The 15,736-nt window shown below is 39.1% G+C and overlaps 1 protein-coding gene across 5 annotated transcripts in view; it reads right to left on the minus strand.

The window, feature by feature from the left end:
* Positions 1-9,043: 9,043 nt before the first annotated feature.
* The window catches only part of ENTPD3 (ectonucleoside triphosphate diphosphohydrolase 3), a 35,439-nt gene continuing 28,746 nt past the window's right edge, over positions 9,044-15,736 (minus strand). For all 5 annotated transcript variants that reach the window (XM_070577174.1, XM_070577176.1, XM_070577177.1 and 2 more), the window contains 4 exons: positions 13,488-13,760; positions 13,233-13,343; positions 12,669-12,806; positions 9,044-10,402 (listed from right to left, as the gene is read on the minus strand). In XM_070577174.1, the coding sequence (XP_070433275.1) occupies positions 10,166-10,402; positions 12,669-12,806; positions 13,233-13,343; positions 13,488-13,760 (759 nt within the window). In that variant the 3' untranslated portion in view covers positions 9,044-10,165. The remainder of the gene's footprint in view (positions 10,403-12,668; positions 12,807-13,232; positions 13,344-13,487; positions 13,761-15,736) is intronic.

A 15,736-nucleotide genomic window follows, 5' to 3' on the forward strand; every position in this document is an offset into this window, starting at 1 on the left:
GACAAAGGGGTAGAAAATTTATTTGAAGAAATAATAGATGAAAATTTTCCTATCTGAGGAAGGAAACAGACATCCAAGTTCAGGAAGCACAGAGAGCTCCAAACAAGATAAACCCAAAGAGACCCACACCAAGACATACTATAATTAAAATGTCCAAAATTAAAGATAAACAGAGAATCCTAAAAGCAGCAAGAGAAGTGCCACAAGTGACATATAAAGGGAAGCCCATCAAGCTATCAGCAGACTTCTCAGCCAAGACCCTACAGGCGAGAAGAGAATGGCACGATGTATTTAAAGTGCTAAAAGGAAGAAACCTACAGCCAAGAATACTCTATCCATCAAGGTTGTCATTCAGATTGGAAGGAGAGATAAAGAGGTTCCCAGACAAGCAAAAATTAAAGGAGTTTATCACCAAGAAACCAGTTCTGCAAGAAATGCTGAAGGGACTTATTTAAGTGGGAAAGCAATGACCACAAATAGAGATAAAAAAAATTATTATCAAAAAAACAAAACAACAACAACAACAAAACAGGCAACAAAATCACTTGTAAAGGTAAAAATATAGTAAAGGTAGCAGATCAACTACCTGTGAAGATAATATGAAGGTTAAAAGACAAATGTACTAAAATCACCTATTTCAATGATAAGAGGGTAATGGATACACACACACTAAACAAGAGACTATATATGATTTGAAAAACATAAAATGTGGGAGGAGGGGAGTGAAAAAGTAGAGCTTTTAGAAAGAGGTCAAGGCAAAGAGTCTGTCAACTCGATATAGACTATTATATACATGGAATATTAAATAGGATCCTCATGGTAATCACAAATCAGAAACCTATAATAAGCAAGAAAGAAAGTAAGACAAAAGAAATTCAACATATTACTAAAGATAGCCATCAAACCACAAGGAAAGAGAGCAAGAGAAAAAGATAGGAACAGAGAAGAACTACTAAAACACCCAGAAAAAACAGTAACAAAATGGCAATAAATACATATTTATCAATAGCTACTTTAAACATCAATGGACTAAATGCTCCAATCAAATGCCATAGGGTGGCCAATTGGATAAAAAACCAAGACACATGTATATGCTGCATACAAGAGACACACTTCAGACCTAAAGACATTCACAAACTGAAAGTGAAAGGATGGAAAAAGATTCCATGCAAATGGCAAAGAAAAGAAAGCGGGGCTAGCAAAACTTATATAAGATAAAATAGACTTTAAAACAAAAACTGTAATAAGAGACAAAGACAGGCACTACATAATGATAAAGGGAACAATCCAACAAGAAAATATAACACTTGTAAATATCTATACACATTCTTTTCAAATGCACATGGAACATTCTCCAGGATTGATCACATATTGGGCCACAAAACAAGTCTCAATAAATTTAAGAAGATCGAAATAATACCATACTTCTTTTCTGACCACAAAGGTATGAAACTAGAAATCAACTATGGGAAGAAAACCAGAAAAGCCACAAAAATGTGGAGATTACAGAAAATGTGACTGAACAACAATTGGGTCAATGAAGAAATCAAAGGAGAAATCAAAAAATTACTGGAGACAAATGGAAATGAAAACATGACATGCCAAAATCTGTGGGATACAGCAAAAGCGGTTGTAAGAGGGAAGTTTATAGCAATTCAGGCGTACCTCAACAAAGAAGAAAAATCCCAAATAGATAATCTAAAAGCGCATCTAAAGGTACTAGAAAAAGAACAACAAACAAAGCCCAAATCAGCACAAGGAAGGAAATAATAAAGATCAGAGCAGAAATAAATGAAATAGAGACAATAGAAAAAATTAGTGAAACGAAGAGCTGGTTCTCTGGAAGATAAACAAAATTGACAAACCCTTAGCTAGACTCACCAAGAAAAAGAGAGAGAAGGCTCAAATAAATAAAATCAGAAATGAAAGAGGAGAGATTACAATGGACACCTCAGAAATACAAAAGATAATAAGAGAATACTATGAAAAGCTATACGCCAACAAATTGGATAATCCAGAAGAAATGGATAAATTCTTAGAAACATACAACCATCCAAAACTGGACCAAAAAGAAGTAGAAAATTTGAATAGACCGATCACCAGTAAGGAGATCAAAACAGCAATCAAAAACCTCCCAAAAAATAAAAGTCCAGGACCAGATGGCTTCCCTGGTGAATTCTACCAAACATTCAAAGAAGACTTAATACCTATCGTTCTCAAACTCTTCCAAAAAATTGAAGAGGAGGGGAGGCTTCCTAACTCATTCTACGAAGCCAACATTATCCTGATACCAAAGCAGACAAGGACAACACAAAAAAAGAAAATTACAGGCCAATATCACTCATCAACATTGATGCAAAAATCCTCAACAAAATACTAGCAAATTGAATACAACAATACATTAAAAAGATCATACATCATGATCAAGTGGGTTTCACTCCAGGGATGCAGGGATGGTTCAACACATCTGCAAATCTATCAACGTGATACACCACATTAACAAAATGAAGAATAAGAATCACATGATCATCTCAATAGATGCAGAGAAAGCATTTGACAAGATACAGCATCCATTTATGAAAAAACTCTAAATAAAATGGGTATAGAAGGAAAATATCTCAACATAATAAAGGCCATATATAACAAACCCACTGCAAATATCATTCTCAATGGAGAAAAAGTGAAAGCTATCCCTTTAAGAACAGGAACCAGACAAGGATGCCCACTGTCACCACTCTTATTTAACATAGTATTGGAAGTCCTAGCCAGAGCAATCAGGCAAAAAAAAAAAAAAAAAAAAAAAGAAACAAAAGGGATCCACACTGGAAAAGAAGTGAAACTGTCACTCTTTGCAGATGACATGATTTTATATCTAGAAAACCCTAAGGAATCCACTAAAAAACTTTTAGAAACAAGAAAGGAATACAGTCAAATCGCGGGATACGAAATCAACGTACAAAAATTGGCTGCGTTTCCATACATTAACAACGAAGTCACAGAAAGAGAAATTAAGAATACAACCCCATTTACAATTGCAACAAAAAGAATAAAATATCTAGGAATAAACTTAACCAAAGAGGTGAAAGATCTGTACACCGAAAACTATAAAACATTGTTGAAAGAAATCGAAGAAGACACAAAGAAATGGAAAGCTATTCCATGCTCTTGGATTGGAAGAATTAACATTGTTAAAATGTCCATACTTCCTAAAGCAATCTATAGATTCAACGCAATCCCTATCAAAGTTCCAACAACATTTTTCACAGAAATAGAGCAAAGAATCCTAAAATTTATATGGAACAACAAAAGACCCCAAATAGCCAGAGGATTCCTGAGAAAAAAGAACAAAGCTGGAGGTATCACACTCCCTGATTCAAAATATACTACAAAGCCATAGTAACCAAAACAGCATGGTACTGGCACAAAAACAGACATCCAGATCAATGGAACAGAATCGAGAGCCCAGAAATAAACCCACACATTTATGGACAGCTAATATTTGACAAGGGAGCCAAGAGCATACGATGGAGAAAGGAGAGTCTCTTCAATAAATGGTGTCGGGAAAACTGGACAGCCACATGCAAAAGAATGAAAGTAGACCATTCCCTTACACCATGCACAAAAATCAACTCAAAATGGATTAAAGACTCGAATGTAAGACCCAAGACCATGAAACTCCTAGAAGAAAACATAGGCAGTACACTCTTTGACATCAGTCTTAGCAGCACATTTTCAAGTACCATGTCTGACCGGGCAAGGGAAACAAAAGAAAAAATGAACAAATGGGACTACATCAAACTAAAAAGCTTCTGCACAGCAAAGGAAATCATCAACAAAGCGAAAAGACAACCTAACAATTGGGAGAAGATATTTGCAAACCATATATCAGATAAGGGGTTAATATCCAAAATATACAAAGAACTCATACAGCTCAACAACAAAAAAACCAACAACCCAATTAAAAAGTGGGCAAAAGATCTGAACAGAGATTACTCCAAAGAAGATATACGGATGGCCAACAGGCATATGAAAAGATGCTCAACATCATTAGCTATCAGGGAGATGCAAATCAAAACTACAATGAGGTATCACCTCACTCCGGTCAGAATGGATATAATTAACAAGACAGGAAACAACAAATGTTGGAGAGGATGCGGAGAGATGGGAACGCTTGTACACTGCTGGTGGGAGTGCAAACTGGCGCAGCCACTAGGGAAAGCAGTATGGAGTATCCTCAGAAAATTAAGAATAGATCTACCATATGATCCAGCTATCCCACTGCTGGGTATTTATCCAAAGAACTTGAAAACACAAAGGCATAAAGATACCTGCATCCCTATGTTCATTGCAGCTTTATTCACAATAGCCAAGACTTGGAAGCAACCTAGGTGCCCATGAAGAGATGAGTGGATAAGGAAGATGTGGTATTTATTCACAATGGAATACTACTCAGCCATAAGAAATGATGAAATCCGGCCATTTGTGACAACGTGGATGAAACTTGAGGGCATTATGCTGAGTGAAATAAGTCAGAGGGAGAAAGTCAAATACCGTATGATCTCACTCATAAGTAGAAGATAAAAACGACAAACAAACACATACCAACGGAGAATGGATTGGTGGTTACCATGGGGGATGGAGGGGGAGGGCAAAAGGAGTGATTCGGCTCACATGTGAGGGGATGGACTATAATTAGTTTTTGGGTGGTGAACATGATGTAATCTACACAGAATTCGAAATATATTATGATGTACACCCAAAAGCTATATAATGTTATAACCCAATGTTACTTCAATTAAAAATAAATAAATAAAAATAAAAGTGTCAATATGAAAGAAATATTTTCGAACTGATGACTTTTTTCAGTGTCTTTAATTAGGGAGGAAAAAAACGAAAAGTGCAACCAGGGCAGGATTTTCTCCTGGCTCCAGCAGAGGGCCTTCAGGTCTCACGTGTTCAAGAGGAAAGAACTTTGTCTCATTTCTCCTACAGCCTGGATCACTCAGCCCAGTGCTCAGCACATGGAACTTTTGGTAAATATATATGATGAGTAACTGAAGGAATAAGTAAATAGGCAAAAGAAATACATTTAAAACCTTTATTCATTGGCCATACTCTTTGCCAGGCACTGGCAAAGTGCTAAATTTTCTCTTAACTATCCCAGGAGATGGGTATTATCCCCACTTTATATATGAGGAAATCAAGGCTGAAAGAGATCGAAAGACTTTATGAAGATCACAGAGGTAGCAAATCTTTGAGTTAACCCAGATATATAATTTTATTTTTTTAAAGGTCATATAAGACATATAGAAAGTGTATAAACGGTTGAAATATGGTAACACCTGTGAATACTATCCTATTATAGAACATCACTATCACCCCACAAGTCCTGTTGTTACGGACCACATGTTTGTGTCCCCCCAATATTCATATTTGGAGCCCTAACCCCCAGTGTAATGGTAATTGGAGATGGGGCCTTTGGGAGGTACTGAAAGTTAGGTGAGGTCATAAGGTTGGGGTCTTCATGATGAGATTAGTTCCTTATAAACAGATACACCGAAGAGCTCACACCCCCCTCTCCCCACCAGTAAGCACAGAGGGAAGGCCGTGTGGGGCCTCAGCGAGAAGGCGGCTGTCTGCAAACCAGAAGGAGGGCTCTCACCAGGAACTGGATTGGCTGGCACCTGGGTCTTGGACTTCTCAGCCTCTAGAACTGTGAGAAATAAATTTCTACTGTTTAAGCCACCATCTGTGGTATTTTGTTATGGTGGCCCTAGCAGACTAAGACACTCATTTATCCCTTTCCAAATACAACCTCCATCCTCCCCCAAATTGAAGAGTAATAATTTCCTTGCTTTTGTTTAGAGTTTACTTTCTGTGTTTAGTTTTGCCTGTTTTTGAACTGTATATAAATGGAATTATACTACATATATATTTTTTGTGACTTGCTTTTTACCCTTAAATTTACCTTCTTAAGATCCATCCATATTGAACATATATTTGTAGTTCTTTTGTTTTCATGCTGTATGGTATTTTCTAGTACAGATATTTCATTATTCCTTCTTCCATTTTATGAGATGCACATCTTGGTTGCTGGTAAGGACATTCTTAGGCATGTATCCTGGTGTACATTAGAACACATATGTCTAAGGTAGTATAAACTTTGGACTGGAATTTCTGGGTCATTTGTATGTAACTCTTCAACTTTATTAGACAATACCACAGTTTCCCAGAGAGGTTGCATTGATTGACATTCCCACCAGCAGTGTATGAGAGTTCCCATTGTTCTACACTCTCATTGACACTTGGTATTGTCAGATATTTAAATTTTTGCCTAACTAATGGATATATTCTGTTATCACATTGTAGTTTTAATTTGCATTGACCCAATCTATGAATGAGATTGAGCACCTTTCATATTTATTGGACATTTAGATTTCTCTTTTTGTGAAGTGTCTTTTTGAGCCTTTTGCTCATTTAGAAAAATTGGATCATCTGCCTTTTTCTTTCTTTTTTTTTTTTGAGGAAGATTATCCTGAGCTAACTAATGCCAGTCCTCCTCTTTTTTGCTGTGGAAGACTGGCCCTGAGCTAACATCGTGCCCATCTTCCTCTACTTTATATGTGGGACCCCTACCACAGCCTGGAGTGCCAAGCGGTGCCATGTCCATGCCCAGGATCCGAACCGGCGAACCCCGGGCCGCTGAGACGCAGAGCGTGTGAACTTAACGGCTGCACCACCAGGCCAGCCCATCATCTGCCTTTTTCTCACTGATTTACAGGAGTTCTTCATATACTTTGGAAACTAGTCCTTTATCAGTTATATATGTTGCAAATACCTTCTTCCCCTCTGTGGCTTGTCTTTTCACTCTTTTAATGGTGTTTTTTGATCAACAGAAGTTCTTAATTTTAATGTAATCAAATATATCAAGTATTTTTTATGTTAATGCTTTTTTGTGTACAGTTTAAGAAACCTTTCCTTTATTCAAGATCTCAAAAATTTTCTCCTACATTCTATTCTAAAATCTTTATAGGTGTATCTTTCACACTTAGGTCTTTACCTACCTGGAAATGATTTTTGAAAATGGTATAAGGAAGGGGTCAGATTCTCTTTTTTCTCCATATGGAAACCCAATAGTCCCACATCTTTTCCCGCTGCTCTAACATGACATCTTTGTCATAAATAAAGAGTCTGTCTGTGAATGGGTATGTTGGATGATAAAATTCTAAAGCCAAACTCTTAACTGCTACATGATACTGTCTTTCTTTGTAAAAGGAAATGTGATGGACATAATGGGCTTTAGACTCAACCAGGCTGGAATCTCAACTCACAGTCTCCACCTCCTGAAATGCTGCTGGCTGAGTGATGTTGGCACATGATTTTACCACTGAGCCCATTCCTCTCTCACATGGCTCTTGGAAGGAATGGGCACAATTGGCGACACCGCATCACTTTTATCTTCACCACATATTTCAAATGTAAGCACTTGCTTTGGTTGGAGCCTTGGGGCTTGGGTTCTGTAGTTGTATTAATTTTCTATTGCTGTGTAACAAACTGACACAAACTTAGTGGCCTAAAACCAACTTCAGGTTCTGTAGGTCAGAAGTCTGGGTGGGCTCAACTGGGTTCCCTGCTGAGCCTCAAAAGGCTGAAATCAATGTGTCAGTGGGGTTGAGCTCTTATCTGGAGGCTCTGGGGAAATACGCTTCCAAGTTCATTCAGTTGTTGGCTGAACCCAGTTCCTTGCAGTTTCAGGACTGAAGCCCCTGTTTTCTTGCTGGCTGTCAGCCAGGGGTTGCTCTTGGCTCCTAGAGGCTGCTCTCAGGCCCTTTCCACCTGGCCTCCTCCATCTTCAGGTTAACAACAGATGTCAAATCCTTCTCATGCTTTGAAACTGACTTCCTCTGGAAAAAATACTCTACCTTTAAAGAGCTCATGTGAAGAGATTAGGCCTACATGGGTAATCTCTCCATTTTAAGGTCACCTGATTAGTAATTTCATCTGCAAATCTCTTTTACCATGCAACATCATCATCTCGGGAGTAACACCAGAGGGCGATGGTGCTGGGGACAATTTTAGACTTCTGCCTACCATAGTAATACTACATATGTTACTTGGACTGCAGATTTCATGATGGCCCATCTCATAAGAATTCTTTGATATATGTCAGAAAACCCAAAATACTTCATCAGCTTATTCCAAGTTCCCAAATGAGCTAGAAACGTTGACTACAACTTGCCTTCCTGGAACCTTGGCCCTGTTTCCTGCACAGACATATCCTTTTTTTCTTGCAAACTCTTGGTATTCGGATGCTATTTTTGTCTGATATCTCTACAGTTTATTGTCCACCCCTCATTTATGTCATTTATGGAAATAACATCAGTCAACAAATATGCCAAGTATACACTATATTCATAGCACTTATCCAAATCCAAGATCACACCTGGCGAGGTGTTAGGCCGATAGTAGTTGTTTTTTGGATGTCTGATGAATGAATGAGTGAGTAATGAATGATAGGCATTGCGCTTAAGTAGCCTACTGTCTACTTTCGAAATAAGCCATATGCACATATACAAATAAATAATAATATAAGAAATTACACAGTTTTTTAAATGTAGTCAAAGAGATAGATCATAGTGTGTGTGTGTGCGCGCGCACACGTGTGTGCGCGTGCAAGGAAAACTTTGTGGAAGAAGTAGAGCTAGCATGGGGCCTTGAGAAACAAGCATTATTTGGACTGGTGGGAGGATGACCCACAGTCTGATAGGGAGAACTGTGTGAGCAAAGGTGCATCTTGGAATGGGTGCAGCCATTCTTGGTGGGAATCAAGATCTGAATGGCAGGTTGTGGCCTTACAGAAGCTTTGAATGTCAAATAAGGTAAAGAAATGTTCGCCTCACTTATCTCAAGGAGCCAAAGGTTTATTAAAGTGAAGCACTTTGAACTCTCTGGAATAAAGGGGATATTAATGCATGATTTTCTTAACTCACTAGGAAAGTTTTCTTAAGAAAATTTTCAAAACTTCCTTTGGTAAATACTACCATTGCAAGTCAAAATCAGAGTCCTTTATTCTGTATTCAGCCAACAAACAACAATCTGAAATAATGTTGATTTTTAGTTTGCAGCCATTGGAGTTGCTCGAGTTCTTTCCCATCCCACTTTGGAATTAACTGTCCCTGCAGCTTCCTTTCTTTCCACAAAGTCAAGAAGTATGGCTACTATACAGAGAGGGCTATGATCTAGGAAAGTAATTGGTAACAAAATCATAGAATAGGATGTCTCGGCATCAGGTACGCCTGTGGGAATGGTGGGCAAAATGTACAAACCCAGCTAACGATGAAAAGACAGCTCTAAGGAAAAGCCTAGCAAATGCAAAAAGATTTGGAACACAATAGCCCCTCTAGGAGTGCATGTTTTACAGGAGAACACAGCAATATGAACGGGAGGGAAGGCCGATGATTTACAGGCTGCAAGCTAATGACCAGAGCACTGAGTGGGAATCTCACTTTGGGAATGGCCTGCAGTTTTCTGGGAGACTGTCTGTGTGTCTGTCCTTCAGGTCCTGCCTGCATGACAGAAGTCTGGCTATGGCCACTGTCATCGGGGGGAAAGGAGTCTTCCCCTCCAGATACTATATTCTGCCAGTCTGAGGGAGCTCAATGTTTATGGGATCGCTAAAGGAAAGTCTTAGTTAAGGATCAATGGGAGGAAGCCATAAAATGAGATATCTTACTGGGCCAAATGCTTAATGGGGGCCTGCCAGTTTCCAAACTTGCCTGGAGGAATATGGCATTTCTGAGGGAGGAAAAATAGAAACTGAGCCTTGAGGTCAATTCTTCAACATTAAACTGTCATATTCTCAACTTACTCTTCCTCTGGGGCACTTGGAATAAAGAGCCTACCCTTGATGGTCTGTCTGTCCTCTGTTCCCTTAGTAGGTCAGCAAGTAGGTCAACATTACTCCCCTAGGTGGGTCACTGGGGGACCAATGTGCACAGAACAGTTGAGGGACTCCCCAAGAGGTGCTTTGGCATAAATCAGTATCAGAGAGGCACATGACCTAGGTATTTCACTTTAGTGGTGTTTCCTGAAGAGGGACACTTTGTTTGCATTGTCTGGTGCTACCCACGCTGGTTCTTAGGCTCCAGGAGCTGCTTTTTGAGGCTCATGCAGAATCCACTGCATGAGTGAAGGCCTGCTGGGCACGCCTCTGATTCCTGGATGACACACACAGGTACACAAGGAACGCCAGACACAGCAAGGTCACTACGGAGAAGAAGGCGACGGTGCACCTAAAGGCAGATGGCTTCAAGGGCAGGCGGATCAGGGGGCTTTCTGCTGGGATCTGGTTGGTCAGGCTGAGCATGTAGCCGAGAGACCAGGCTATGCTGCTATTTCCCACCTGTGGAGTAGAGGAGATGGCTCAGTTCTCAGGGCAGGGCTCAAGGTGGGAATTACATACCTGGGGCACCCCACTGTCACCCTCATGAAACACCCACAGGAAACTATGGCCTAAGGAGGCCAGAGGACTTGCCCACGTTCAGGCACTGCAGAGACTAGGCGAGAACCCAGGTCCCCATGATCACAAAGTCTCGAGGCCCTACCTCCAACACTGCAGAGAAAACAGTCAGAAGAACAAATCCTCACAAACTCGCCACAGCCAAGTGTGAAGAGGGTTCAGTTAACAACAGTGAAAGTTTTCCTGTTGTTGGGTACACAAGTGTCTGTGGCTCAAGAAAGAGGGTAACGAGTGATTCACTGAACCCAATTCCAGTTTCTAAGAACACAAGGTCAGTGTAAATGGGAAATAGATCTTGTCAATTTCTTCTGGTAGTTCTATCAATTTTTGTTTACATGCTTTTCGGCTGTTTTATTAGATATATAAATGTTTCGAACTTGCAATCTTCGTAATGAATTGAACTTTTTATTGTTATGTTGTAATCCTCTCTATCTCAATTGATGCTCTTTATCTGAAAGACTTATTTTGTCAGATATTAAACAGTTACACCAGTTTTCTTTTGGGTAGTGTTTGTTTGATAACTAAACATTTTTTTTTAACTTTCAATCTTTCCGTATCCTGAGGCTTAAAGCCTAAGTGTTTCTCTTAGAAACAACATATACTTGATTTTTAAAAATTCAATCTGACAATGTCTGTCTTTTAATCAGTAGGTTTACTCCATTTATAATTATTGTGATTGTGATATATTTGGACTTCCTTCTAATATCTTAGTTTCAAATTTTTAATTAGTGCTATTTTCCTATATTTATTTTTTCCTTGCTTGCCTTAAAAATGATATATATATGTTCCTCTATACCAGATGAGCATCTTTGGCCACTTTTATGTTCTTGTATCCTATGACGCCCCCACCCCACCCCCAATCACAGTAGATATTAGCCATACTTGAATTCTGGGTTGTTATGAGTGGATTCTTCTCCTTTACTTTTCTTTGGTGTTAGTTTCCTTTCTTAATATAAATTTTAAGCCACATCATTTATTCTTACTTCCTATATTTTTATAACATCTCCTGGATTTATTTTTCTTATTTAATTACTTCCTCCAAAAATATTTTCAGCATAAGTCTTTGTGTGGCAAATCTTCTGACATCTTTTTATGCCCTCACATTTTGAATACTAATTTGACTAGATACAAAACCCTTTATGAATAAAGGAAAGGAACTCGAAGCCTAGAATTCTGTATCCATCCAAATTGGTATTCAATGGAAAGTCATTCTCTGTTTTCCTAATGTACTCTGCTGGTAATTAGATTCACCAGAAGCAAAGCTTAGAGGGCACATGCTACCGACAGGCCTTATATGTCTCAGACATCCTGACTCTTTCTGGATGACTCAATTTTATTTATGTAAAAGTAGACAAGCACAGGCCTAATACCAGATATTGATTGGTTTGATCTAATTATTGCCGAAGCTAATACTGAACAGACTTACTCCAGACATACCTCAGGCTTTCTGTCAGCTATTCCTGACATGAGAAAACCCTCCCAGAACCTAGGGAACATATTGCTGGATGAACTTATTAGCAAAGCTGAGTCTTGCACAGAAACAAGGTCCAGAGGGTTCCTGAGACCAGTCACCTGTGACAGGTGTGATTCCAGCTTCAGACCATTCTGGACACTTGAGAGGAAATACAGTGACCTCAATCTCATTCCAAGGGAAAATTCTCATTTAATGCTGTAATCCTTCATGCTCTATCTTATTCTGGCATCTGCGTAAAATCTGTGAGCAATTAGTTACTATCCTTGTAAAAAAAAGCTGTTATATTTGAAGCTTCTTTTCAGGATGAGAAGTCTCAAGTCCTTAACATATGTGTTTATTCACTCAACAAGCATTTACTAAGCATCTTCTAGGTTCTCGCCCTGTGCTGAATGCCAGGAATACGAGGATGATAAAATAAGTCCTGGCCTCACGGAACTGAGTCCACAGGCTCTTGGCCTCCAATCCTTTACTCAAGTGGGAGGGTCTCCAGTGAACGCCTCCTGTGAATTCGCTATCATCTCTTCTGAGAAGCTCCAACTGATCATAACCCCATCGGCTCTGTTCAGCAAGTTTAAATCACCAATACCCTTCTACCTTAGGCATTTCTTTCACACACGTACACACAAACTGCTATCTTGAGAGGAAGAGGAGAAAACAACTTGTGCTTTGACTTACTTCTTTTTTAAAATGTATTTGGGGCCAAGTCTCTTTGGTGAATTTGTATCCATTTACCAGCAAGTGATAGATATAGTGGGCTGAGAAGCAGTAGGAGCGGGCGTACACCTCATCAAACATGGGGAGCAGCTGCGGGAGCTGAAAGGAAGTTCAAAGCAGGTAAGTGGAAGGCCAGGCAGGCATGTTTTAAAAGGCACCTTTCAGAACACCTTAGGTCAACAGTCCTATTTTAAAGAATCTTATCACCCAGAGTCTCATAATAAAAATTACTATAAAATAATACAATTATATAATATAATGAAAATATCACGTAAGAATAATCTCTAAGTTTACAAGTGCTTATTATTTGCCAAACACTGTTCCAACCATCATGCCTGCGGTTAGCACTTTAATCCACAATGCAGGTATGATGTGGGTTTCCTTATGATCCCCATTTTATAGATGTGGTGAAAACAGGACAGCATAAAGGTCACATTCAGAACGTTCACACACGTGCACACGGATGGAATACACTCTGCTCTACTGCTTTGTACCGATATTGATTCTTTCTCTTTAAATACTGACCTGACTCCAACTCTGTGAGCAGAAATCCCAGGTGCTTGAGTTGAAGGTGTTCAGGGAAAAACTACCTGAAAGATTCATAGCTCTGGCTGTGTAGTAGAATCCCGCAAAAGCCTGCAAGGAAGTAGTACAGCAGGAAATTAGTTCTCAGAATGGGAATAAGAAAGTGGGAAACAAGTCAGCAGAAGAGAAAGAGAAAGATGAGAAACAAGTATTCAATGGGGGAAAAAGGAATCTTTCCATGGATTTTGTTCTTACCACAAACGGCCCCTTAACTTTTGGCTGATAAACTCCATCAAAGGAACAGACTTCCTGGTCATGGCAAGCATCGAAGTCAAACAGAGAAGCCACCTTTTCCCTACACAGGGATGGGTCCCCGGTTCCTTCAAAAGTGATGATGGCACTGGGCTTGTAACTTCCAGGCCTCAGGTCCGCTGTGCAGAAGCTGCCAAATATGTGGTCCCCAGTGAAAGTGGTGGTATAATTCCGAGGGTAACAGGGGTTGATGAGATGGGTTTTCATGGGAGAATTCTGCAGGTACAAGAGTGAGGTGTTAGAAATCACTCTTTTATGGAGACCAAGTCCTTCCCTTTTGCAAATTCTCACTATTGCTACGCTCCAACGCCAATAGAGAAATGGAAAAAATGCCATTCTGTGTCAGTGTGTACTTGCAGGCGATGCCCACGTTGTCTAGATAACTGAGGTGGAAGTGCAGGGACAGTGACTCTGAAGCAGGCACAATGCTAGGCTGTTGCTCACATTATCTGCTCCAGCCCTCATGATAGCCCTGTGAGGCAGGTTTTAGGAACTCCATTTTGATGAGAAAACAAGATCTGTTTTGATTAACTGACAATTTTGAATCGAATATTATCTCTCTACCTAATAAAATTAATCCAAAAAGTTCAAATAATTATGAAAATTGTCTCCTTCCCACCCACTTCCAACCACCAGCTCCCCTCCCCGGAAGTAACCACTATTGCCAGTTTTCCTATATTCTACCAGACATTTTGTGCATACTTCTTGTATGCATAGGCAAATACATTTTCTTTTCCCCCCTCTTTCTTTCTTCTTTAAATCATAAATGGTAGTACTCTATACATACTGTTTTCCTACTTAAAAATACATCACACTCACAATTAGAATATACAACTATGTACTGGGGGGCTTTGGGGAGAAGAAGAAGAAAAAAATAAAAAAGATTGGCAACAGATGTCAGCTCAGGTGCCAATCTTTAAAAAAATATATCTATCTATCTATATATCTTTGAGATCTTTTCATTCATTGTACATGTAGAGGGGCCTCTCCCTTTAGAAGCTGCATAGCACTCCACTGTACAAATAAACTATAATTTATTTAAGGACTTCCCTCTAGATGGAAATTTGGTGGTTTCAATCATTTTACCATGACAAAACAATTCTGCAATATTCTTGTTACATGTAAACCTTTGATCCTTTCATAATTTATTTGTATAAAGATTGTGGTAGGGACCCACAATTGTATCCCCTACAGTAAAATCTTGACCCAGACAACATTCAGGCCAACTCATGCATTTTACTGATGAGGAACTGAGGTACACTTCAAAATAATGTAATCATTTAACAAAGGTCAGTGATAGGATTCTGCACAGAAGTCCAACACTCATGCAATATAACTCACATGATCATCCTCCAGAAAGACCTTAATATAACTCTGTGGAGGCAGCAAATTGGCCCCTTTCTGCCTCAATAGTGTGAAATAAATCTATTATTTTCAAAAATTGTCGTGTCTAATTTGTAACATATCACTCCTATGTCACCCTGTGGCTGAAATATTGGTTGAAAGAAAAAAAATTAAGTCAACCAACTGGTTTTTAGTTTCCCCCTCAAATTTTACTCATATATATATATATATATTTTTTTTTGGCGAAGAAGATTTACTCTAAGCTAACGTCTGTTGCCAATCTTCCTCTTTTTTTTCACTTGAGGAAGATCAGCCCTGAGCTAACATCTGTGCCAGTCTTCCTCTATCTTGTATGTGGGTCACTGCCACAGCATGGCTTGACAAGTGGTGTAGGTCTGCACCCAAGATCCAAACCTGGGAACCCAAGCTGCTGAAGTGGAGTGTGCTGGATTTAACCACTACACCATGGGGCCAGCCTCTAATTATACTTTTTTAATAATTAAAATAATTTCTGTCTTAACCTGGGGAAGAAGCAAGACAATATAAATTATTTCTGGTTTGGAACATAGAAGAAGCTCAGTAAAGATTATTTCTATTCTCTTTCTGGAGTTTGAATTATTTGTTATGGCACTCTGTAAATATAATTTGCCAATGTGCCACATTGCTCAGGCCCTCGACATTCAATAAGGCTTCCCTGAACTTAGTGTTTGCAGGCACTGGCATGAAAGTGTCAACCAGTGGGTGTGAGAGAAAAAAGGCCACTAGAAAACCAGAACACAATCTGATCTTACAGTAAAACCTCTTATAAATAGAAACAATAGTGATCAAAACTATTAAAAAAAACTTAC

Source organism: Equus przewalskii, chromosome 15, assembly GCF_037783145.1.
Source record: "Equus przewalskii isolate Varuska chromosome 15, EquPr2, whole genome shotgun sequence".
Classification (NCBI taxonomy): domain Eukaryota; kingdom Metazoa; phylum Chordata; class Mammalia; order Perissodactyla; family Equidae; genus Equus; species Equus przewalskii.